The following is a 27415-nucleotide window of genomic DNA, read 5'->3' on the forward strand; positions in this document are numbered from 1 at the left end:
GGGAGATAAGTCTTAACTCAAAACACTTTTGTCAGATAACAAACTTTTATTTTTCTTTCAAGGGAACAATAGAGCATTAGCAAAGACTGAGTCATTTCTCAATTTCACATTTGACTAGATTTGGCTCATGCTAACGATGGACCCTTGTGATAAGTGTGTTCTTTCTATAGTCTTCAGTGCAACCTAGGATCACTGAGTGCTGAAAAGGCACGTCAAAGCATGGAACTGTCTACAGTGATACAGCAGCTGGATGTCTGTGGACTCTCTGGGGTGTCACTTACGCACCATGTGATAAAGAACATTTAGAAACAGATTCAACACCAATGAAACACTTCAAATTTCAGAGGATGGCCCCAAATATTATACACAAGGAAGCACTGGCCAGGGTTATTTTAAAGTCACAAATAATTCCAAACATTTATTAAAACACATCACTGTAACAAGAAGTCTGGAATTGTGATAATGTTCCCAACTGATTTTTTACTATCCTGAATATCAGCCCCCTTCCCTCTGAAAGAAAGGAAAACCCTAATAAAAAGAAAGAAGCATGTAGACTGGTAAGGGGGACAACCTATTTAAGTTCTTCCCTCCAATGAGACAGGACTGGGCTGATGGACGAAACACTCTTGAATATACATTTTTAAGAAAACTTTATCCAACCAGAAATTATCATGTTGTCCAACTATCCTACTTCCTTAGCGTTGTGGGTAGCCGAGCCTGCTTTCCCAGTTTGGACATGGTAGTTAGCACTGCCAACTGCCCACCAACATCCTCACTCCCATTTCTTCTCAGGCAGGATCTGGTGAAAACTGGATTTTGACACATATACAACTCTAAAACTATAAATTACATATGTACATTTCTCCCATATACATTCCATACTCTATTCCACAGAGTTCTCCAGTTGAGTAATGACATTTGGTAATTGGGATCATTTAAATCAACATCCAGTTCATCTTAGAAGGAAAATTTTACTTCTGCAACTTGTTCATTTCAATAAGCATGTTCTTTTATTTGGACGAAACTGCAGAATTTTCAAATTATAGATTGAAATCATTTATAAATAAATACATAAATTCTCATTTATACCAAGAAGTTGGCTTATATCTTTTATCTAAGAAGGGGAAAGCTATTTTATTTAGAGATTCATATAAAAATAACAGTTGGTTGAAAATGCTGACTCTTAAAATTTCACTTATTTTCTTTGATGTTCTCATGTGATGATAAACCAAGACCATGGAATAGGAAACTCTAGGGTTAGATTCCAAATAAAGTTTCAGTTCCAGCTCTTCCCATGAGAAATACTTTTCATGACTCTGTTTCCCTCCACTAAGTAAGCTGAATCAATTAAACTCTAAACGCAAGGTCTCATCCAGGTTATTTTTATGAGCCCATCTGCAGGGAGCCAAAATCCTACCCCTCCTGTATCCCTAGGAAGGACTTTATACTGAAGAGTTAGGCCACATGTCCCTTCACTAGGGGTATACAGCTTTAAATTGATGTTTAATTTTAGAGGGGTACAATATTGGGGTGTAACTGGCATTTTAAAAAGATTCATTAATGCCTATTACAAATAAATCATCTGGACAGACTCCATAATAAAATTAACTAGTGAAACTTTAAAAGAACCAGCTGTTTAATAACATATAAATATAATGTCAGCAGAGACAGTGTAGAAGTTCTTGGGTAAATTATAACAACATAGTTATAGGCTTTTCAAGGTACTTTTTGAACTCAGCAAGCCACTGGGCTCCAACCGCTCCATCCACAACTCGATGATCACAGCTGAGTGTAACAGACATCATGCTAGCCACATCAAAGCTAGAAAGAAAGAACATGAGTGGATAGTCTAAAGAAACCAATGCACCTGGGACAACAGCCACCCATATGCTGATGCCTCCCTATAATCCTACCCAGGTAGGTTAGTTCCCATTCATCGTTCATTCATTCTGAGGACTGAATTTAGGTCTCTTATATGCTAGGCAAGTGCTTTACTACTGAGCTATATCTCCAGACCTCTTAAAACAAACAAACAAAACAGGATTTCTCTGTGTACCAGAGCCCTAGCTGTCCTGGAACTCACTCTGTAGACCAGGCCTGCCTCTGTCTCCCAAGTGCTAGGATTAAAGGCATGCACCACCATGCCTGTTGAAACAACCTGGTTTTTAAAGTTCGGAGACAGTTAATGAAGGTGGTCTTGAACTTGCCACGTAGTTGAGGTAGGCTTTGAACTTCTGACCCTCTTGAATCAGTCCCTAGAACATTATAGATCTGCACATGAGGACTGGTTCCACCCACTCTTCATCTTTAGCTCAAACTGACACCTTGAAGAAAAACTAAATACATCCCTGGAACATGGGTGCCAAACTATACAACACAGGCCAAATTCTGCTTTCTGTCTATTTTGATATAGATCTACTTTTCTGTAAGTGATTAGCATATTATTTTTACCTAGTACAATGGCAAGGAATCAGTAACAGACAGATCATATGGCCCCAAAAGCTAAAATATTTACTATCTGACTCTTGAAGAAAAGATGTGCCAACTTGCCATCTAGAAATCTCAAGTAAGGGGGCTGGAGAGATGGCTCAGCGGTTAAGAGCACTGACTGCTCTTCCAGAGGTCCTGAGTTCAATTCCCAGCAACCACATGGTGGCTCACAACCATCCATTATGAGATCTGATGTGGTCCTCTTCTGGTGTGCAGATATACATGGAAGCAGAATGTTGTATACATAGTAAATAAATAAAATCTTAAAAAAAAAACAAAAAATCTCAAGTAAGATCACATCTCAAATATGACTGACTGGAGTTAGTGCATTAAAAGTGGCTTCCCTTTGCATTTCATGCTGTATTGACCAAATCTACCTAAAGCCCTATCTATGTAATAAAATGACACAATCGAGTTCCCAACACCTTCTCTGCTTTCCTACTCACCCTTTTTCATTATCTGCTGGGACGAGTTTATCCTCTGAAGCACCAATTGCCAAAATACAGGCCTGAGGTGGGTTAATAATTGCTGAGAAATTCTTAATTCCAAACATTCCTAAATTGGATATTGTAAATGTTCCACCCTAAAGGAAAGAATGTAAAAGTAGATTACAATGTCAACATAACTATCCCAAAAATTACAAATATTCTCTGAAGAAGCCACGAGACACTTTTTATTTAAGAAAGCATTGAGTAGGATACACATTATGATAAGAAACAAAGTCACATTATGATAAGAAACAAAGTCAGTTCTGTTGGCCTTCCCATGAAATTATGAAAATATGCCTTTCAGTTTTTCCCATGGAACTGAACTGCTTTATTTTCAAGTCCAATTATGATGGGGGATACACACACACACACACACACACACACACACACACACACATATATATGTTCCTCTTATTGGTTGATGAATAAAAGATTTGACCAATAGAGGCAGGAAGATAGGACACACCAGGTGTTCTCTGGTAAAATAAGGTCATGTAGAAATACATAGATTAGTAGTTATAGATTAATAATTTAGACAGAGCTAGCCAATAAGAAGCCCTAGCAATCGGCCAACAATTTTATAATTAATGTTAAGTCTTTGTGTGCTTATTGGGGCTGAGAAGGGTGGTGGAACCTAGAGGGACAAGAAACTCCCAACAACACAAGTATCATGTCTATGTAGCAGAACACAAATGGAAAATGCAACAAAAGCATTAGGCTGATTTACAAAGCGACACACTCCTTACAGATCAGCATGGTATCATACCTGAAACTCGTGAGGCTGTAATTTGCCCTCTCTTGCTTTGGATGCTAAAGAAACAACATCACTAGCAATGGTTTCCAGTCCTTTTATGTGTGCATTAAACACAATTGGAGTGATAAGTCCTGCAGGGGTACTGACAGCAACGCTGACATCAACCACGTGATTTCTGTTGAAAAAGAAAAAGGAACTGAACTCATCAACATGGAGGATTAACAGCTGCAGGGGGCTGGAGAGCGGGCTCAGGGCTGAGAGCACTGGCTGCTCTCCCAGAGCACCCAGGTTCAATTCTCAGTACCCACATGGCAGCTGCCAATTGGACCTGGTACCCTCACACAGACATTCATGTAGACAAAGCATCAATGCTCATAAGAATAAATAAACCTTAGAGAAAGGAAAAAAGAGAGAGAGAGAGAGAGAGAGAGAAGAGAGAGAAGAGAGAAGGGAGAGAGAGAGAGAGAGAGAGAGAGAGAGCGCTGGAGAGCTGGGGGGGTCTCCCCCAGTTCTTCCATCCTCTGCTCTGAGGGGAAAAGAAAAAAAGAAGTGAAAGGTTTAAGAAAATATGGACCGTGGATATTTACTTCAAACACTGTAGGTGCATAGGATGCAGATTAGTGGTAGAGCACCTGCCTATGCAAATTCATGAGTTTGATATCCTGTACCACCAACCACCCCCATGTACACATACCCACACCCATACACCACCACCCACACACTCTCACACTTAAGATTTTAGAGGTAAGTGCACTACTGTTCAGAGATGTCTATCCTACAAGTTAACATCTTGATGTGTCTTCTTCTTCACTTGTACTTCTAAAAAAAATGAAAGGGGTGGGGAGAGAATTATCAGAAGGTTGATGGAATTCACACTTTAACTTCCCTTTGGTGAGCCACCCAGTGGCTCACAAGAAGACCATCATAATCAGCATGAAACAAACTGACCTTTCTGGGTTTTAAGTCAAGCAGAGTATCTGGAAACTCTCTGCAACAAAGCTTGAGCAGATAGAATACAGGGTGAGAGGAGGGACACACTGGGGGTTGGGGCTGGGTAAAGGTGCCTGCAGCCAAAATGACAACGTCAGTCCAATCCTGGGAACCCACGTGGAAGGAGAAAAGGTCCTCCCAGAAGTCCTCCTGAAGTTGGCTCTGATACACATATACACACCAAAGGGAAGGGAAGGGAAAGAGGGGGATAGGGAAGTATAAAAGAAGGAAGGGAGGAAGGAAAGCAAGACAAAAAAAAGCAGAGACATCTTAGGGGAGAAACCAGAGTGCCCAGGACACAGAGGTGGCCGTGTCTCAGAAGACCTTAAGGCAGAATTTCCAATCTTTTCTAGAGTAGACCAGCCATATATATACCTGAGTAGCAACTCTGTGGAGACCTGTCTCACTCTGTAGGTCAAGGTGGCCTCGACTTCATCTGTACCCTTGGTAGAATTATTTACAGTAAGACAGTACATTTGAGCATTTCCCTAAGCTCTGTGAGCTGCCCTGTTAATGGGGTCATGGGAACCAGATCTGAAAGTAGGGGGCAGTCATGTGGGACTGAGGCCCAATCTCTGAGATCTGACACTATCTCCAGGTACACAGAATCAGAATGAAGCACCTAGCTGCTGCCCACAACAAAACTGACTGGCAGATCTCTGAGGATATGTGCATGTGTAAGTGGTAATGTAAGTGTGTGAGCACAGCAAACAAAGTAATAATTGTAATAATGCCGGGGCTGCTCAGTTAAATGCAATACACTGCTCTTGCAGAGGACCCAAATTTGGTTCTTAGCACCTATGTCAGGCAGCTAACAACTAACTGTAATTCCAGTTCTTTTTTTTTTTTTTTTTTTTTTTTTTTTTTGGTTTTTTGAGACAGGGTGTTAAGAATCACCTGGACTCACATCCCTGCCTGCCTGAGAGGGATTGGGTGTAACACCACTCTAAGTTCTAAGGAATTTGGTGCCTCGTGTCTCCTTGGGTATATCTGTGCTCATTTGCACATACCCACACACAGAAACACATTCAGATACATAACTAAAAATATAATATATATAAGTGCCTACCTACATACTAGAAAAGGTCTGGACTAGAGCTGGAATTCTGACACTGATCAACTTAGTAACTGGGGGTCAAGCTTACAGAACTCACTGAACCTGTTTCTTCATCTAAAAAATGCAAGTGAAGACAGTTACTGATAAAGTGGTTCAAAAAACCTAATGAAATGTACCAAGTTAGTCATGAATCTATTTATCAATAAATGCTTTTCAGTGTTATCTACAGCTGGAAGAAGTCCTTGGTAACCAGATGTCTGACTCCCTGCTTCCTGACAGTCGTTGTTATGTAACTAGACTGTATTTTACACCTGTTTCCTTTTACCCAGTTCAATGTGAGGAATTACAGTCTTTACTGCCCAGCTGGGCACCATCTCAAGTATTTTACACTGTTTCAAACCTGTTTATCGCCGGGCCTTGGTGGCGTATGCCTTTAATCCCAGCACTCAGGAGGCAGAAGCTATCAGATCTCTGTGAGTTCAAGGCCAGTCTTGTCTCCAGAGCAAGTGCCAGGATAGGCTCCAAAGCTACACAGAGAAACCCTGTCTGGAAAAACCAAAAACAAACAAACAAAAAACAAAACAAAAAACCCTGTTTATCACAGATGTTACCTCCCCCCCATCCCTAGTTGCAGTTAGCAGACACAAGCAAACTTCAAGTCAGTGTGCACCTTCTCCAGTCAACTTACTGTCTTATAACTGTGTCCATCCAAGAAGAGTTTGCTTCGGGAACTTTCAGACAAGCCAAAGCTGAAGCTTTTATGATGAAGTCGTTAACGGAGATTTTTCCTTTCCCTTCAAGCATCTGTTAAAACAACAAACAACTAGTTTTATTAAACTGTCTCCCCCAAATGCTGGTTCTTTTATCTGTTTAATATAGGCCTTAGGAGCTACGTGTTTCCTCCTTGGCACTGAAGCAGCTGAATACTGTAAGTTATGGTATGTCACTATTTTCACTCAACAGAACCAAGTTTGTTTTTCTTTTTAAAAGATCAAGTAAGTTAGGTGGTGGAGGCACATGCCATCTTTAATCCCAGCAATACTGAGAGAGGTAGGTAGATCTCTGTGAGTTCAAGGCCAGCCTGGTCTACAAAGCGAGTCCCAGAACAGCCAAGGTTATACAGAAAAACTGTGTCCCGAAAAACCAAAATAAATAAATAAATAAATGATTAAGTAAATGACAACCACACTAACAAATGTTTGGTTTAGAAAAAGGAAGTAGACTCAAAAACCTCAAATTAGGAGTGAAATGGGGGACACACTATCTCGCCTACGTAAAAAAAGAAAGTATTCTATGAATATCCAACACCAACAAATCAGACAACCCAGATAAAATGCACAAGTTTCTAGGAAGAAACAAACTTTAAGAAATACAAACTTGCCGGACAATGGTGGTGTATGCCTTTAATCCCAGCAGTAGGGAGGCAGAGGCAAAGGGAGGATCTCTGTGAGTTCGAGCAGGACAGGCTCCAAAGCTACACAGAGAAACCCTGTCTTGGAAAAACCAAGCAAACAAACAAGCAAGCAAGCAAGCAAGCAAAACAACAACAACAAACAACAACAAAAAACCAACTCAGAATAAACACAAAGAGATGAAACTGGTCATGGAAATCCGCTCATACAGAAGACTAGACCACACAACTTTTCTCTCTGGCTCTCTCTTTGCCCTGGAAGTAGCTCTGTAGACTAGACTAGTAGCCTAGTCTACAAATCATAGAGATCCACCAACCTTTGCCTCCTAAGTGGCAGGATTAAAATCGGGCACCACCACGGCCCATCAACCTTTCCAGCTTTACTGGCCAATTCTACCAAACATTTAAAGGGTAAACATAAAACATAAAACATACAATCTTCACCTAGTCTTCTAGAAATAAAAAATCAAGTTAACAACCCCTCAGTGTTAGTGTGCATGTGTGTGTGCTCGCGCGAGCCTCTGTGTGTGTGTGTGTGTGTGTGTGTGTGTGTGTGTGTGTGTGTGTGTGTGTGTGTGTGTGTGTGTACACATGCATGCTGCATGCTGTAACTCCCTGAAGGAGAATTACAGACAGCTGTAAATTGATGTGTGGATTTTGGGAATTGAACATGGGTCCTTGTAAGAATAAGTGTTCTTATACCTGAGCCATCTCTCCAGCCCTATTGCAATATTTTTTTTAAAGATTTTATTTATTTATTTATTATGTATACAGTCTTCTACCTGCATGCCAGCAGAAGGTACCAAATCTCATTCAAGGTGGTTGTGAGCCACCATGTGGTTGCCGGGAATTGAACTCAGGACCTCTGGAAGAACAGTCAGTGCTCTCAACCGCTGAGCCATCTCTCCGGCCCCCCGTTTCAATATTTTGACAGTAACTGTATGTCATCATCTTTAGTCCCTGTAGTCATTTATGAACTCTGCTGCTGATCATTCATGCAATTAAGTGTATTGTATGTGCCCACTCTGTGCTGGGTACACAATGTTAAGGCACTCGGTATGAAGCAGTCAACAATAAAGAAAAGTTCTGCTCTCAGGGAGCACACTTTCTAAAAGGGATTAGTAACTGAAATTTAGAGTATCTTAGAAAGTGTTGTGTGAACATGTGGAGAGAAGGTTGTAAATTTAGAATAAGGAAGACCTGTCAAGACAATAATACTTTCCAAGTCCTTGAAGAGGTGAAGGAGGAAGCCACATGGACCCAGTAGGCTGTATACTAAGAGAACACAAGCACTAGAGTGTAGTACTGAGACAATACCAAGACAACCAGAGTGTCATCAGTGGTGGGAAAACAGCACAGAAGTCAGAAAAGTCCTGCACACTATTCTAAGGAGTTGATGGGGTTCTTTTGTTCTACTGTTTTGTTTTGGTTTTTTTTTTTAAGATTTTATTTATTATGTATACAACATTCTGCTTCCATGTATATCTGCACACCAGAAGAGAGCACCAGATCTTATAACAGATGGTTGTGAGCCACCATGTGGTTGCTGGGAATTGAACTCAGGACCTCAGGAAGAACAGTCAGTACACTTAACTTCTGAGCCATCTCTCCAGCCCTGTTCTACTGTTTTTTAAAGAATTTATTTTATGTGATTGAGTGTCTTCCTCATTTGCTCTCTTTATTTTTAGTTATTAATTTAGTTGTTATTTATTTATTTTTAAAGACTTACTTTATGTGTATAGGTGTTCTGTCTGCATGTACATATTTGCACAATGTGTGAGCCTATTGCCTATAAAGACGAGGCATGTATACCTTGGAACTGGAGTTACAGGTGGCTGTAAGCCCCCATGTGGGTGCTGAGAACTGAACCTGGATTCTCTGTAAGAGCAACAAGCACTCTTAACTACTAAGCCATCTCTTGAGCCCCACTCTCTCTTATTTTTTGAGAGAAAGTCTCGCTGAACCTGGAGCTCACTGACTTAGCTACACTGGCTAGTGAGCAAGCATCAGGGATCCAGTCTCTGGCCTCCCCATGCTGGGATTACAGGCAATCAAAGTGCCAATGTTTTATGTTAGTGATGGGGAGCTTCATACTCGTGCAACAAGCACTTCATGGGTCTCCATCTCCTAGCCTTATTTCCACTCTTAAAGCTCTTAACCATCAGCATGAATTTTCTTCAACTCTCTGCAGTCCAAACACTTCCTATTCCCATAATTCAGTCACGTTTGTCTTACAGCACTGTGAATTCCCCGACTATCACTGGTCTCCCTAAACTCTCTGCTGAACTCCTCCACTACTGAACACACTGTGTAATCCAACATACGACTGAGAGGCAGCTTCATAAAGAGACTGGTCTACTACAACCGAATACCATCACCTTAATAAAACCATCTTCCCTCCTTGCCACATTTAGTAGTGCCCAATTCCATTGTAAACTTGCAATGAAGATAGATTGCTTCATGCTCTCTGTTCCCAAGAGTGCCTTATGCTAAATTAAGTGGGCATGTAGTATCTGATATAGACACTAACGTCATTTCTTAGCCACTGAATCAGCCTCCAGCACCAAAGCACACTGAACTTGCTAGACGAATACCTATCCATGGCAAAGTGAGGCTTTTTTTTTTTGTTTTTTTCGAGGCAGGGTTTCTCTGTGGCTTTGGAGGCTGTCCTGGAACTAGCTCTTGTAGACCAGGCTGGTCTCGAACTCACAGAGATTCACCTGCCTCTGCCTCCCGATGCTGGGATTAAAGGGCTAACAGGTAAGCTAGGAGAGGTGGTGCACCCCTGTAATCCCAACAGCAAGGTCTGTGCAGCCTTGTTATATGGAGCTCCAGGTGTGAGCTACACAGTGAAGACACTGTCCAGAAAACTACAACAAATCAAAAAAAGTTAAATGAAAACATCTCGGGATACTCTCTACTTAACAATTTCGGGTGGCAGGAATTTTCTATCATTAACCACTTCTCATAACAGAGTACACCGGCAGCACTGTCAAGCTTTAGTGGGAAAGACAGAATTTCCAGGCTTTACCTTATTAAGCTCCTTCCGTACCAACAGCACCTCTCCCATATTTACATCAATGGAAAGGTAGTAATGAGGTATAGTCTGCTTCGACTGCATTAGCCTCTGTGCAATCACCTGAAACCAGAGAGAGTGCAACATCAGTTCTCGTAGTTGAGCCCAGACCTTACCTCCCTCAGTTGTTTACCTCTTCTTCACTCAGCTCCCTGGCAGCTTACCTCACACGTCAGAGCAAGAAGACAGAGGGCTGCACCTTCTAAGAGATTAGCCAAAACAGAGGTTTCTTTATCCCACTTATTCAACTGACTAAATCAAGCTCCCTTACACTAATAATCCAGTATTTTCACCAAACTCTCTTACACTAGTAATCCAGTATTTTCAACTGACAAGATCCTTCTCAGTGTTTTAAACTATGGCACAATTCAACAACCAGAGTGAAAAGGAAAATGCCCAACAGCTGTGGTTCCAGACTGCGGTGCTGCTCTTACTCGGCGAATGTTGCTGATGGGGATATCAGTGAAGACACCTGCTGCAGGAGCTGGTGCGGCGCTTGGACCCGGGGGAGCCACGGCAGCTGCTGGAGCCTAAGAGGGAAAAGACAAAAGCAGTGACTGTGAGGATCTTAGTGTCAGCTGGAGGACCACCTGTGAGGTGCTACTGCCGTGGAGGAACACATGCCAAAGTCAAACAGGCAAGTTCTGAAGAATAATGTCTCCATCCCCGGGAGCAAAAGGGACTTGCTTTAGATGCTTAATTAAGAGGATTGTTCTTAACTTTCTTTCTTTTCTTTCTTTTTTTTTTTTTTACTTAGAACTCTAAACTCTAAATGTTTTAAGAGTTATCATTTTTTGAGGAAGTGTATATTCAATGACTAGTTTTTATTGAAATTGTAAAGGTAGTCAACGCATGGTGGTGTATACCTACAATCCCAGCACTCACAATGTTGAGGAAGTACGATTTGAGGTCCAAGCTTCTTAGCCTGGTTCCTCAACACTACCAGAAAAGGTGGGGAGCAGGGGTGGAGAGAAAGCAAAGCATTTCTAAATTGAAGAATTAAAAAAAATAACTATAAAAATAAGGGCTGGGGCCAGGGATGTAGCTCAGTTGCAGGAGTGATTGTCAAGCATGTGTAGTCCCCACAGTAATAATAATTTTAAAAAGCCAAATAAATGTAACTCACAGGAGCAGCCTTAGAAGGCACAAAAGAGTCAATGTCCTTCTTGATGATTCTGCCTTCTGGTCCCGTCCCTGAAGAAACACATAAATATCACTGTGATAGAACACCTTTGGTTCTCCAAGGTCAACACTGTGACCCTGAAGAGACTGACGGGCTCACAGCCTTGGCTTCTCCCGCAGAACAGTGGCTTTATTAATTACTCCTTAATTCACAGAATGCCCTGGGTCAACAGTGGTTCTCTGAAATTACTGCAAATAGTAATCATTTTTCCTAGAGTTTCATCTAGTTAAACTGAACTCTTCATTTTCTTACTTTGCTTCTTCCCCTACTTTTAAGTTGGGAAATACTGACAGAGATTAATACAGATCACAGTTAATACATCTAAAAGGAAAATTAGCTGTTGGCTGTGGTTATCTAAAAAAGTAAACAAAACCATCAACAACAACAACAACAACAAAACCAGAAACCCCAACTCATTGAACCTTGAAAAAGACTCTTATTTGACCATAACGTATTTCTTTGTAATACAACAATTTTCTGAACAAATGAACCTTTTTACTTCAGAAAGTAATGAATGGTGATGTAAGTGCAATGATCTCATCATCAGACTCATTCATTTCCCAGTTATTCACACCAGCCAAAACTAAACCAAACAGTGTCACTGCACTACAATGCCTTTCAAAGACCTTCTATTTCTCTTACAGGCTTAACTGACTCAATTTCCCCTCCCTCCTCCCATCTATAACATTTCAGTTTAGCCTTAGGCCCAAGTACATCCTCCTGACCTTGAAGCAGATTCAGAATTTAGTTATTATAATACCTTTTACACTGGCTCACTTCTAGAAAAAAATTGGTCAAATTGATTCATCTTCCCCCACGAAGCCTTTTAAAGGATTCCCGTTGTGTGCAGTTCTTCCCAATTCCTTTCCTTCGTTATGAAAACAGAGTTGGCTACAACTGTTTATCCTCACCAGGGCTCTAGAACAGAGGTGGCAGTACCTCTATTAGATTCCTGTCTTGTAAGCACACAGAAACCATATCCTCCCCTTGCAACCAGCACTAAGCTTGACGCCACCACCCTCCATCCCTCAGGAGGAAGTCAGCCACCCATCAGTTTGCTGAGTTAGCCAAGGCTTTTCATGGAGTCGCCTAGCTCCCCCAAAAGTACCACAGGTGAATGGTACAAAGGGAAGAAGACTAGACTGGCAGTAAAAATGCACAGTTCTGTCACATTAGACAGCTGACCACAGTCACCCTTCTCAATGGCTGGATGGAAATTACAGTGACAGCCCTTGTTCACAGCAATACTGTGAAAACAAAACGGGACACTGAGGCAAAACGTGGTTTGCACCAAAATACACTTTGCAGGCACGGTTGTCAGACCACCTGTGCTCCAAACAGGCTTAAGCCTCAATAGCTTCTTCCTCAGTAGTTAATGACTTGGCTAAATTTTCTAAGCACCTTGCCCCTCTATTTGACTTTGGGTCTTTTTACAATGGATTTTATTTCTTTCTTTCTCTTACTCCCTCCGCCACCGAGTGATCTGGGGTTGGAGTGTGCGCCTAGCCCCCTGTCTTCCTAAAAAACTAAACTCCCAGATAGGCATAGTGATGGGCACTTGAAATGTCAGCATTCAGAAGGCAGAGTCAGGAGGATCAGGAATGTAAGATCACCCTTGGCCATACACCAAGTTTAAGGCTAGCCTGGGCTACATGAGACCCTGTCTCAACCCCCATCTACCCCAACTCAACTCTTCAACTCCCTCTGAATCTCCAGGAATCTAGACATACAACCTACCGTCTCTCATCTCCTAATCATAATTAGTCCTATTCATTAAATTTCATGGCTACTCGTTTTTCTTGGGGATGACAATCCACCCATTACCCAGACTTCTGAGTTCTTTCATCTACCAAACTACATTTTCTTCCCACAAACAAGAGCCCCATGCTCCTAGCTTCTAAAGTCAAATCCCAGATCATGTTATTTCCAGTTCTTAAACATCTCTTGGTGGCTGGTGAGATGGCCCATGGGAAAAGGTGCTTGACATACACATCTAATGACCAGAGAGTTCAATCCTCAGAACTCACATAAAGGAAAGAACCAAATTCATAAAATTGTCCTAAACTCCACACATATATATGCCTTAGCGCTGGCACATGCCCTTTAGCCCCAATATTGAATAAATAAACTAGCTTAAATCCCTGAAATCCATAACAAAAACAATCTTCTCTTTGCAAGCACTGGGGTATGAGAAAAATAGATATGTATGGTCTTTGTTCCAAGCTCTTGCCATGCACCTTCCAAAAGCTTTCCAATTTGCTCAAAAATAAGTGTTTTTTTTAATCAAGCTTCTTTACAACACACCAGTTTATAGTAATGAGGTCACTGAGGACAGGACTTCTGGATAAGGACTAGTAAGACCAAACACTTGATTAAAGGGTGATAGAAGTTTAAATCTTCTTTCTATTCTCCCTCCCCATCTCCTCCTCCAACTCTTCTGCTTCCTGCACTAATTGCACTAAGGGGAGAGGGACTGGGAGCTGAGTTCAATGAACACTGGCCTATGATTTTGTCAACGGTGTCTTTATGACGACACCCCTCTGAAAATATTGCTTTGAATGGTGAGAACCAGTGGGCTTCCTAGTTGGTGAGGACAGCCATGTGCTGGAAGGATGGCAAGCCCAGAGAACACATGGGTGCTGTTTGCATCCCTCCCCACTATACTACGTCCTATTCATCTCTTCCATTGGCTATGTCCGAGCTGTACTCTCTACAATAGATTAATAATAGTATATAAATAAGGTCTATCAGTCATTTTAGCTAATTATCAAACCCAAGGAGAATTGGCAATCCTTAATTCTCTGTTAATGAGTTACACAAGCAGGTGGCCCTGGGTACTTAAAAGCAATCTGAGCGGTCTTACTCCATAGTCTCATGTCAGAACTGGACTGAACTGTTGGACACTCAGTTGGTGGTTATATGGAAAAACTCCAAATACTTGGTGCTAGGAATACCACACAATCATGGATCTTGAGCTCACTGGGCCTTGGCCACTCCCACCCTCCACTGCAAAGTCTTATCAACCTCATCCCCTCTCTACTCAGTGGTGCAGAACTTGCTTCACAGGCACAAAAGCCTAGTTCAATTCTTAGTACAAAAAAAACTAAGTAAAATGAAGGACACTCCGACTCCTTCCACTTTCACTAGCCCTGACCTTCCTGCTGCCATTAGTCCCTGTACTTTCCTTCCTTCCTTTGCCCAAATCACATTCTTCAGACTACTGTTAGAATCATTCATTCCCTTGCAAAACTCTAGAACCTGCTTATCTTCTCATTAAGCAATGTTGCTTGGAATAGAAAGCACAGACTTGGCTGACTAACTCAGTTTAGAACTGAAAAGCTAAGACAGAAGCCCAGAAGCTTCCCAGAACCCAACTGTCTCCTTTCCATTGTCCCCAGCCCTAGAAGACTGCTCTATAATCTCTCCAAGCCCACCCTTCCCAGACTCACTTCCCAAGATAATCAGATAACCTTAAATTATAGAACAGACCATAGCAGGGAGGGATTCTTATTTCCTACCACCAAACCAACCATCCATAATCTTAAAGGCTAATCCTTTTATATTCTAAAGAATTCTGTTTTCTGCCAAATCATTCTGCCCTATGTCACCCCAAATGTTTCTAATGGACCAGATTCTCAAGGAGGGCATTTTGCTTCCCAGGGTACCCTGGAAACAACTGAAGATATTTTTGTGCCGTGTGAATGCTAGCATTCACACAATGCTAGGCAAGTGCTCTACCACTGTACTTAAGCCCCAGCTGCCTCAGTGGTTAGCTCGCCTGTAGCCCAGGAGGCCCTGAACAACCAGACCAGCAGATCCTTCCTTCTGTCTGATTCTGCCCAGCTAGATTACAGGTGTGTGCGATCTATCAGACCCAGCTGCTTTTAATTCTTCTCACCCTTATCTTCTCCTCTCCCCTTCACTCTACATGTTCTGTTATGTTCCTCAGGCATGTCAAGGTTTGTATGATTCCAGACCATGTGCTGCTGACATACCAACCTCTGCCAAAAAGCTTTTCTTCAGTACCTCACATGGCTGGCTCACAGGTGATTCCTCCTTGGAAAGAGCCTCCTCACAGAGCCACCCTGTCCTGTCACTGTCACTCATAGACAGGTTTATCATTGAGTCTGTTCCTTTTTAGCTCTTACATCATCTCAGATCACAATGGAAATTTAGAACCAGGAGAGCTAACATGTTTTCTGTGCACAAGCACTCTTTACTTACTAATCTTCACAACTTATTAAGTATTATTTTTATATACAAGTTACAGAGTCAGGAAAGGTCACAGTGCTAGCATACGGCAGAGCTGACATTTAAACCTGAGCAGTCAGCTCTGGATCCCACTCTTCACTCCAGTACACTTCTGCTCACTCATCCTCCACTGCTGGCCAGTGAAGTCAGAACGTTTTTCCATCTTATACACACAGATGGCACTCTGTGTGTATCTGCTTAGCTAATAATAAAGGGACTGATTAACCCTGCCTGCATGAAAACAATACTGGGATACTTCAATTTATCCCTCTAGTAAAATAACCAGTGCTGCTAACTCTTCAACAAATGACCCTACCAGTCCAGTTCTTCAGGCAGTTATTAACACAGCCCCTCTGCTCTTTGAAATGCCTTAAACTTGTCTTCAATACTAAGCAAAAATGTATAAAGAATGGCAAAACTGATGCTTTGTTTTCAGATCAGTTTGACCTCCAACAAAAAACGGCAGCTTGGTAGTGGGTGAGAATCAGACCGAGTGCACACAGCTGCAGATCAGAGGACATAATTGTAGTTTTCTTCAGTGACTATGGATGGTAGAGCAGGGACAGGCAGCACAGGGTATTGGGAAGAATACAGAATTTAAAATAGGACCTGGTGGGTCAGGCCCGTGAGCCTAACTACTCAAGAGGCTGAAGACAGGGCAGCCTGGGCAAGGTTTTTATTCTGAGACGATATCTCAAAATAAAAGTAAAGAGAGGGGCTAAGAATATACTTGTTACAATGCTTGTCTACTATGAATGAGATCCTAGGTTCAACCCTCACTCAGTATAAAATGAAAAAAAAAAAAAAAGGAAAAGAAAGAATTGGCTGTTGAGAAGGCTCAATGTGTTAGGCTGCTGCTGCCAACACTGATGACCTGAGTTCAACCCCCAGGTGACACACTGTACATAGGAGTCAGTTCTGTTTCTATCATGTGGGTTCCAGGGGCAGTACTCAGGTCATCAGCAGCATTTTATCTGATGAGCCATCTCACCAGCCCTGTATTGCTACACTCAGTCACCGTAGCACTGAGATTTATCACACAGCAAGTCTTAAAACTTAATATTGCTCAACAAACACATATGCTTTTGCCAACAATTAAGTAAGACAGGGAGAAATAGGGGGACAGGAGAAATAAAAGTAGCCCCTCACCAGCTGAGAAGCAAGGATTCCAGCAATTAACATTTGCTGAAGGCCTTTCCTACTTCCCAAAGCTAAACCAGAAATATTCTAGGAAGCTCATCAGAAACCCTATCCACAGTAGACCAACACTAAAACCCTTGCACTCCTGGTTTTTCCTTATCACATCCACTGCACCTTCAGAGCCACCCCATAATCTTATTACCAAGGGAAGGAGGGAGGGAAAAGAGCTACAAAAGTGGTACACATGGCTAATGGTAGGACATTTAATTACAACTCTCCCTTGTGGACTCACATTTACACTTGGGTATGTCTGACCTACTATGACTCTCCCTTAAAAAGCCCATACCTATACTTGGGTATATATTATTATTTCTCTTAACCCTCATGCTTTAAAAATCTTCATTAAAATATCTTTTAATAAACTACACCATTCTTTCATTATTTTATGAGCACCCTTCCTTCTCTTTCTCTCTCTTCCTCCCTCCCTCATCTCTCTCATTGTTGTTCTTGATTTTTTGAGACAGTTTCTCTGTGCAGTCCTGGCTTTCTAGAAACTTTCTCTGTAAACCAGGCTAGCATCAAAATGAGAGATCCACCTGCATCTGCCTCCAAGTGCTAGTATTAAAGGTGGGTACCACCACAACCAGCTTGTGAATGCCTTTCTACTTTTACTAAAACCAACTCAGCTTCATTCTGACAAGTCCTGAAATTCTTTTCTGTACCAAATCCACAAAACCAGAGCTTCCCTGAGTTGTGGTCCCTGAAAGATTAAAGGAGCTCCTCAGAGTTCTGAGGACAAATGTGGAGGGAAGTTTCCTTTTCTCAGCACTGCTTTTAAAGATTTCCTCTAAATACAGGAACATTTTTAAAGGCACACAAATTACATAGGCAACACTAGACAGATCACATAAAATACAATGATTTCCCTGCTCCATGAAGGAACAAAGATATCTATGTTCCACACAGTTGTATGTGTTGGTCTTATGGACAGCATTTAACTAAACTTATGGACAGCTAAACTTTAACTTTGTAACTCCTTTCTTTAGAAAGAAACTTACCTTTAACTTGGGTGAGGTCAATCCCTCTCTCTGCTGCCAACTTCTTTGCAAGAGGGCTAACAAACACCCTTCCCTTTGGTCCAGCAGGAAGGGCTGAGGGTGTAGGTGCTAGAGGCTGGGCAGTGGGAGGAGCAGCTGCCACCTTGGAAAAAAGTTAAAAGTATCCACTCATTACTGCAAAGATAATCTGAAAGAACACAGGTTCATATTTTATACAGTAAAAGTCTTTGTAATTAGTAACTTTCGTCCCCTAAGAACATAATGCATTTTTCTGGTTGGACTAACACACAAGTCTCAATATCAGGAGAGGTATGGAATTAAACTAACCAGTGTTGTGTGTCAGAGGGTGGAGCTAGCCACTAGCTGACCAAAACCATTAACCATAGAGGTTTTGGAGGGCTGAGGACAGGTGGGCCTGGGAGAGGATCTCAGCCTTTTGGATGGAGGAACGGAAGAGATAGGAGATGACTGGTGTCTGCTATGCTGCCTCTCTGATCTTTCAGGTTCTTACCCCGATTTCTGACTCCCGATTCTTTATTAATAAAGAATAATTAGATAAACACATCAGACCTGTGTATAACATCCTTGTCACCTGTCATTTTCCCCACTTTGAGACTTTGTAACCCATGGTGATCCTACTGCCTCAGCCTCTCCAAGTATTGGAACCACCACACACCTAGCTTCTTCTACTTCATTATTTTCAGAGTATAACTAACCTCATGTCTGCCTTTATTTAACCTCACTTCAGGATATAAAATGATACCACCAGGTCCCATGTTTCGAGTGTCTTAAGGAATGGACTACACTGTTTCCTGACAACATCCCCATCAAAATAAGTCAGTGAGGAGTCAAGCTTCGGCTGAGGAAAGGTACACCTTTTTAAACCCTCAGAGGTGTATGCTGAAGAGCACGAGTGTATGATGCTACTACACGTCACGTCAGATCAGGATCCCAAGTCCAAAACACACGTTCATCAGCTACAAAAAAATACACAAATACCAGAACTGAAAATAACAACAGGTATTTAATAAAGCAACAGAAAATGTAGAGTGAGAGCATCACCTCCCGTGGGCATGACCTTCACACTGAAAGCAGAAGAATATGTAACTCGGTTTTGTTCTTACAGGACTCAAGATGGAGGCAAACTACTGACCATCAGGTGGACGGCACATGCTATACACCGCAGGTTAATAGGAGATGCTGGGCACTTTCCTGCTTGTAGGATCTGGACACACAGGAGCCTGGGCTATCATCTGTCTGAAAGGATAATGTTCCAGTTCAGAAGCATACCTACCGGGGTTGGGACAGGTGGTGGTGCTTGTGGCTTCAAGCTGGTCACTTCCGTTGGCCTGTAGTCTGCAAAGGCTGCTATATCTTCCTGTTTTTCTACTATGATACAAAGTGGGGTTCCCAGGGGAACATCCCTTGTGCCTTCAGCGACCAGGATTTTTGCCAGATAACCTTCTTCTTGTACTTCAAAGCCTTAAGAAGAAAGGAAAATATTATGGTACTCAAGACGTTCTTACAGATTCACCAGAGTTTCAGGTAAAAGGTTTTTTTCACATTCACACTACTGGCATTGGTTCGGTTTTATTTTTACAAGCTGCTTAACCTCTCTGTGTCCCTGTTTCAAGTCTTTAACACGGGAACATGGAACCAGGAATAGTATAGTCAACTTCTGTCCACAGATTCTGCATCCCTAAATTCATTCAACTGTAGGTCAAATGTTACATTGTACTATGTAGTTAGCCAATGGAGATCTGAACTTAGCACATACACTTTTTAGTCTTGCAACTGTTTCCTAAGTAATACAGTGTAACAACTACTCACACAGCACTGTTGTATTAGGCATTACAAGTAACTGGGAATGATTAAAAGTATACTTGAATAGAGGCATAGCTCAGTAATAGAGGTCCTATTAATTTGCTCAAGGCCTTGGGTTCAATCCCAGTGACCCCCACCCTGCCCCCCAAATACTGTATCCACTTATACAGGGAACTCCAGTCTATAGACTTCCATCCTTGAATCAGTTTGACTACACATATACCAAGAAATGACTGACTATATCATCCTCATGCAAATGTTATGGTTTAAATGATTTAAATCAATGTTATTTAAGAACTTAGGAACAGTCCCTGGAACAGAGTAAACAAAACAATGCAGTCAGCTCTCCAAATCCTGAGGCCAAAATAATTTGGGAAAGAATTGCACCTGTGCTGAGCATATAGGGATGACTTTTCTGGAGCATTACGATCCCTTGTGGATACTGAGATAACTGTACTGTCCTACCAGAGCTGCAGACAGCGGTTCCTTATGAGAGTTACTGAAAACACCTCAGGGCAGTCCTTATGTGGAACTCACAGGATTCTAAGATGGTATCAGATGCACTGCTGAAAGTCAGTTCCACGGAAGTTGAGTTACCAGAATTACCAAGCAGGACAGCAGCGTGGGATTTTAGCACTAAACGTGTTCTCAGAGCTTCTCAAAGACTGAACTTGACATTATGCTAGATATTCCAATGTGAGGAAATACAGCAACACTGGGGTCCCTGCAACAACACTTAATATGCCATTCAGCTACTATTTTTCTCAAACACTTAGATTTATAAAAGTGAAACTTTAAGCTGGGTGGGGGGCTGTTTTTTTTGTGACCCCACCACCAGGAGGCTGAAATAGAGGATGTCAAGCTCAAAGATAACCCAAGCAACATAGTAAGCTCAAAAGTTCAAGACCAGACTAGATTACATAGCAACGAGTTCCCTGTAAAGAAATACCAGCAGGGCATGGTGGTGCATGCCTTTAATCCTAGCACTCTGATCTCTGCGTTCCAGGCCATCCAGGGTGAGTGAGTCTCTGTCTCAGAAATTAACTCAATTAATTAAACTAAAAATTTTAAAAAGCAAAACTAAGTTACTGAAAAGGGCAAGTTCTGCCTTCTGGATCTTGCTCTCTGCTGTTCTCCTTGATGAACACATCTCTAATGAATCCTTCCATTTCCCAACTGGGACAACTCAATAAAGCTGGGCAGAGGGTGTGCAAACCTTTGATCTCAGGTTTGGCAAGCACCTTTACCCACACCAAACCATTTTGCTGGCCTTTTGCTTTTTTTTTTTTCTTAAGACAGAACCATTTCTTCTAATAAATGCTATGGGAACCAGGCAGTGAGGCACAAGCCTGTGATCCCAGCACTTGAACTTGGAGGCTGAGGCTGGAGGACTGCAGATTAAAGGCCAGTCTCATCTCAAAACAAACAAACAAACAAACAACAAAAATCCACATTTTAAAACTATGAGGAAGTAGTATGTGAAAAGAAAGATGGAATTGCTCTGGTGGGAGGGAGGGTCTTACTCTTTGGTTCACACTTGCCCTGGGCTTCTTTAAGAACGGCAGGGGTGAAAAGAGCGCTCACTGTCCGTGACTTCTACTTCCTCATGCCTCCTAGGTCCTGCTATGCATACTCTGTGGCATGGGTGGGCCTCTTGCTTCTAGAAACTATGGATGAGTGGCAAAAAGTTCATAATGCCTAGGATTATCAATGAATACAAGCACAAATATACAGCTGCTTAATGGATTTTGTTTCTGAAAATAAAATAAATCAAAGAAGGGGAACATGGGAATGTGATACACGTGAAGACTGACAGGCATGGGGTCTGTTTTTCCTCACAATCATTGGAAATCCCTTGGTACTCTCTTGCCCCAGATTGGGGGGGGGGGGGCAGGGGACTTTTTTCCTTCCCCCTCCCTTCCTTCCTACGTTTAGACAATTGCAGTTCTGGGACAACTTCTGAGTATCATAAGAATATGGCAAACCCTGGCCTAAGAAAAAAATCTTGACATATCCTCCATCGATTAGTACAGCTTAGAACTGTAGATTAGTACATCGATTAGAACTGACATATGTGACTGTGCATGACTTTGTTTAAATTATGCCAGGAATTACAAAATTCATGTTATCACTCACTCAGTACAGGAAAGGATGGCCATCCTCCTCCTCACTCAACGACCAAGAACTGAAGAACTCTCACCTATAGTGGCCTTGTCAGTCTCTATCTCTGCCAGTAAGTCTCCTTCACTGAGCTTCTCACCCACTTTCTTTTCCCATCTCTGGACCGTGCCCATAGTCATGGTGGGGGAGAGGGCAGGAAGAAGTACCTGCAGAAACAAAGGCATCACGGTTAGCCAGGAAGCACCGCACACAAAAAGAGTTCTGGGGTCACTCAATCCCTGCCACACCCAGCTCTGGTGGAATTAATCTGTAATCTCAACACTCAAAAGGCAGAAGAGAAAGATCATGAGTTTGAAACCAACCTGAACTACACAGTGAGACATTGGCTCAAAATTAAACCACAACCACAAAACCAAATTACCCATCACAGCAAGAATCTATGCCTAGAAGCTTTCCACCAGTTAAGTCACCTTCAGAACAAGGGTGATTATACTTGACCAGTTACCCCAACCCATCCTCCGAAGTTAAAACCAACAGGCAGGTAAGAAGGATTTCTTTCAGATGGTCAAAATGAGCTCCTCAGTGTATACGAAGTCTCTTTTCAACTAGGACAGGGGTTCTCAACCTTTCTAACACTGCAACCCTTTAATACAGTTCTTCATGTTGTGGTGACTCCCAGCCATAAAATTATTTCCATGCTACTTCATAACTGAAATTCTGCTAGTGTTATGAATTTTAATCTAAATATCTGATATGTAAGATATGTACTAAGCTACCCCAAGGTTGAGAACTGCTGCTCTAGGTTACGAAGGATACTTCTCATTTTCACAGAATGATCTTGGTCTAGACAAACCACTCTGTAGAATTTGCTGTGTTCTGCAATGAGTATCTATTTATCTTTTCACTCATAAGAGACCACACTTATTTCACACTTACTAGATACAAGAATTTTTATTTTTTTTTAATTAAGGGCTAGAGAGATGACTCAGCAGTTAAGAGCACTTGCTGCTCTTGCATAGAACCTGAGATCTGTTCCCATCACTCAGCCAGGCGGATCTCTGTGAGTTCGAGACCAGCCTGGTCTACAAGAGTTAGTTCCAAGATAGCCTCCAAAGCCACAGAGAAACTCTGTCTCGAAAAACAAAACAGAAAAGAAAAGAAGGAAGGAAGGAAGGAAGGAAGGAAGGAAGGAAGGAAGGAAGGAAGATAACTTCCTATAAAGTTAAGTAAAGTTAGGCTGGGCGGTGATGGCACACCACCAGGGCTATAGAGAAACCCTGTTGTTGTGGGATATTTGTACACTATTATGAAGATGTACCGCTGTGACTGGTGTAATAAAAAGCTGAACAACCTATAGCTATGCAGGAGGTATAGGTGGGACTCCCAGGCAGAGAGAAGTCTGGGAAGAAGGGCAGGGTCACCAGCCAGAGAAAGAGGGATGGACAATACAGAGATGAAGTAACACCACATGGCAGAACACAGATTAATATAAATGGGTTAATTTAAGTTATAAGAGCTGGTGGGGCAAGCCTAAACTAAAGCTGAGGTTTCATAATTAATAGTAAATCTTCATGTCATTATTTGTTCGCTGTCCTCCCAAAGAAAAATCCAACTACACCTTGTCTTAAAAAAGCAAACATAAGGGGCTGGAGAGATGGCTCAGCAGTTAAAAGCACTGGCTGCTCTTCAGAGCACCGGGGTTCAATTCCTAACACCCACATGGCAGCTCACAACTGTCTATACCACCTGTTCCTGGGGATCCAACATCCTCACACAAACATACACACAGGCAAAACACCAATATACATAAAATAAAAATACATAAATTATAAAAACAAAAATGTTAAAGAAAGGCTAAATCTTAATTCTTTAGATTTTACCTACTTCCTACATAAAAAACACATAAATACAGAGGAAACCTTAGTATCTAATAAACTCATTCAGTATGTATATCTTGGTGTCTATGTTTCTTGTGATTTTTCTTTGGCTTTTTCATGTTTGTTTGTTTTGTCCTATTCTAGTTTATTTTTATTTTATTATTATTCTTTTTTAGATGCCTGTTTTTTTTCTAATAAGAGAGAGAAAAAGTATGGGTTTGGATGGGTAGTGAAGTGGGGAGATCTGGGAGTTGGGGGACAGGAAACTGTAATTAGATTATGTGTAGGAAAGAAAATTTACTTTTAAAAAGAAGCATGTTTTAGTTTATTAAAAGCTGATTTAAGTTCATGGCAAGGACATTTACGGACACTAGCTTTGTTATAATGTTATTCTGTACACTTAATCCATACTTCTTTCTTTAAATGACTTATTTTATTTTTTATGTGCATTGGTGTTTTGCCCACATTTGTGTCTGTGTGAGGGTGTCAGATTCCCTGGAACTGGAGTTACAGATAGTGAGATGCCCTGTGGGTGCTGGGAATCAAACAAGGTCCTTTGGAAGAATAACCAATGATATTATTAACTGCCAATTCACACTCATTCTTTATTGTTACTTTTCTCATTTATGAGTATTATTGGAATGCTCCATCCATGCTTGGAAATATACCACTCTAAACCAAAGGAAAACATCATCTGGGGACTTTCATTCAACAGACATCACCTGTTCTCTATTACAAATTCTACTTGTATCGGAAAAAAATTATTTTCATAATCTCTACTATTGTTTCTGAGAGAAAAACCAAGTATTATCTTGTGTCCTGTGCTAAGGCTAAGAAAGGTTAAAGGAGCTGTCCAAGTTCACACACTTGGAGACGAAATCAAAAATAAAAGCCGTCAAGATTCACAGTTAAATATCTGCACACTGCCAAATGGCAAGTGCTTATCATCTTTAATGAAAAGTTTTCAGGATGCAAATGCCACCTATTAAAAAAAATGTATACATAAAACCATCAGGAGCCAACACTCAGAAGCGGAGCCTTACTTGCATGTGAGGAGGATAGGAACTACCAGGAGCCTTTGCACAAGCTGCAGCTGATGCAGCAGAAGCAGCTGGAGCTGGTGTTGGGGCTGAGGCTGCCGCCTGTGGGGTAGTAGCTGCTGCTGAATCCAATGTATAATTTTTAAAGGCCTCAATATCCTCAGCCCTGAAGAAGAAGAAAAGGAGCATGTAAGAGTTTATAAAGCAAATCCAGTCCCCACCCCCCAGCAAGTCTTCAAGTCTTCAACTCCACTTTGAGTTAACATGCTCTAGGAGCACCAAATGTTCACAAATTACAAGGGTTTTTTTTTTTACTCACTTCCCAACTGTGATACAGATGATGGATCCAATTGGAACATCTCTCGTCCCTTCAGCAACAAGGATCTTTGCCATATAGCACTCCTCCAAGCTCTCAAATCCAACAGTGGCTTTATCAGTTTCAACCTTTTAACACAAAGCATTAGCTTGGGTCTGTACTGCCAACCTGCAGGTAATTAGACTGTCTAGAATTTCATATGAAGATAAACCCACTATCACAGACGGGAAAACATTTTAGGTAGAAGCCAGACATTGCTAGCACTTGGTGGCAGAAGGAGACAGATCTCTGAGACTTGCAGGACAGCCAGAGTTACATGGTGAAACCCTGCCTCAAAAACAATCAGTTTAGCTAGTTGCTGACAACTTATCTAAGCAATCAACTCCAATAACTGTGGGAGCAAAAAATAAGTTTCTTAAAGAGGAAGGAGTTACTACCCACCAGAAAGCTAAGGCTAGTCTACTCAACAAAGCCTCTCCCTTAAAATCAGCTGCATATTTTAAAACTTACCTCTGCAATTAGATCACCCTCGTTGATTTTTTCCCCTTCTTTTTTTTCCCAGCGGGCTATAGTGCCTGCCTGCATCGTAGGGGAAAGGGAAGGCAATGGAACCTGGAGGAGAAAAAGAAGCATAATTAAAACAGGGATACTTACCTCTCGATGTGGTTTAGAGTTTCATTACATTCACTTCATGCAAAGAATTCACTGGGTCCCATTACAAACTGGTCACTGGGAATAGAAGGGGAGTTCGAGCACCCCAATAGTTGATGATTTTCAATGGTAGGTTGATCCTCCAGTCAGTCTAGTGGATCTGATGAAAGCACGTGAGAATCCACAGACCTTTTGCATATAGCCCCAGGCTTGAAGCTCTTCTTTCAATGGAAGAGATCCCCACTGGGAAGGTCTTGGGCAAAGTGGTAATAGATCCTGACCGGAGCTGGCTCACAGAGGCCTCTCAAGGAGGATTCCCCCACGTCAAGGAACTGGCTCTGAAGGACAACGGGGTCCGGGGTCGAACACTCACCTTCTGGTGCGGGGGGAGGCTGTAAGAGCGGCGGCCGGGCGACCCCAGGAGCTGCCGCAGTAAGCGGTTATGCGGTGCGGTGTCCGAGCCGGAGCTCCAGCCGCACAGCAAGCGGACCCCGTAGCTCGGGGTCCCGCTGCTGCAACGAGCCGCAGCGGGGCCGGCCCGTGGGCTCCCGCACGGGGCCCCGGGGCCTTCCTTCAAGACTGCCCACCGAGCCCCGAGTCCGGCCCTGGGGACTGCACTCTGAGCCCGCCGCGCACAGACGCGCCACATCCTGCCACCGACCCCCACGCCCCAAAAGCTCCGCCGTCTCCGGAGTGACCTCTCCAAGAGCAGCGCGGCTCTGCCGTCAGCCGCGCCCTGCGGTCGCGCAGTGTCGTAAAGCGGCTCCTTAGACCCGCGGCCGGAACGCACGGCGTCCGCGCCCTTCTGCGGACAACCGGTCCGGGATACCCGGACGGACCCGGGGCACGGCTTAGGATCCGCAGGGACGGAGGCGCTTCGAGGCAGTCGCGGGCAGCGCACGTTTGGAAGAAACGGAAAAGGGTCAGGGGTGTGGGTGGCCCTCGGAGAGGTGTCGCAGAGGATGGAAAGCAAGGCCGGCTCTAAGGTGGTGGCCTAAGAGGCGGGAGAGTCGGACCGGCTGAAGCCTGCGCCCAGGAAAGCGGTGCCCAAGGGAACAACACCCTTCTTTGCTTTAAGAAAAAGGCTGAGGAATGAGCCTGGGCCAACAGTAACCCAAAACTCGAGGCCAGTTTTGGGATCTGGAAGCGTACTGCCGAAAGTTGGAGGAAGACCTGCAAGGTTCAGGGGGTGGCCCCTTGGCTGTAGGCCCCGCCCCTCGCAGGTTGTCCTAGGTTGCAAAGGTTTCAGGTCCCTAGCCCACCCTAAATGGTAGGTAGCTACAGGGTTTTCAGGCAAGTAGTGTGAAGGGTATCCTAGAGGAAGGTCCATTTTCACATTTCGAGTTTGTCTCAGAGGACTACTTATATTCCCTATATAAAAATACTTGTTTACAAAAGCGGTTGTATTACTCCCAAATTACCACAGTATCCTTCCTCTTAAATAGCGAGAAGATTTAAGAAACATACCGGACACAGTGACTCTTGACTTTAATTTAATAACAGCATCCCAGAGGCTAGAGGCAGGTGCACATGGCTCATTAAGTGCCAGACCACTTTGGTCTATATAGCAAGTTCCAGGTTAGCTTGCACTACATACTTGACATGACACCCTGTCTTTTTTTTTTTTTTTTTTTTTTAAGATTTAAGATACAATTTTACAAAATGCATTGTCTCGCCATTCTGCAGGT

At 42.5% G+C, this 27415-nt stretch overlaps 1 protein-coding gene across 1 annotated transcript; it reads right to left on the reverse strand.

Annotated features, from left to right (window-relative positions):
• Nucleotides 1–387: 387 nt before the first annotated feature.
• Dlat (dihydrolipoamide S-acetyltransferase) lies at nucleotides 388–26458 on the reverse strand. The gene is made up of 14 exons (XM_027412144.2): nucleotides 26101–26458; nucleotides 25587–25688; nucleotides 25080–25204; nucleotides 24764–24926; nucleotides 21923–22049; nucleotides 19193–19380; nucleotides 17899–18040; nucleotides 11393–11460; nucleotides 10701–10796; nucleotides 10222–10329; nucleotides 6468–6583; nucleotides 3745–3907; nucleotides 2937–3073; nucleotides 388–1821 (listed from the first exon to the last, which is right to left on the reverse strand). Exons 1-14 carry the CDS (start codon nucleotides 26374–26376, stop codon nucleotides 1692–1694), a joined length of 1941 nt encoding a protein of 646 aa, XP_027267945.1. The 5' UTR covers nucleotides 26377–26458; the 3' UTR covers nucleotides 388–1691.
• Nucleotides 26459–27415: the final 957 nt, after the last annotated feature.

Source organism: Cricetulus griseus, chromosome 4, assembly GCF_003668045.3.
Source record: "Cricetulus griseus strain 17A/GY chromosome 4, alternate assembly CriGri-PICRH-1.0, whole genome shotgun sequence".
Lineage (NCBI taxonomy): Eukaryota > Metazoa > Chordata > Mammalia > Rodentia > Cricetidae > Cricetulus > Cricetulus griseus.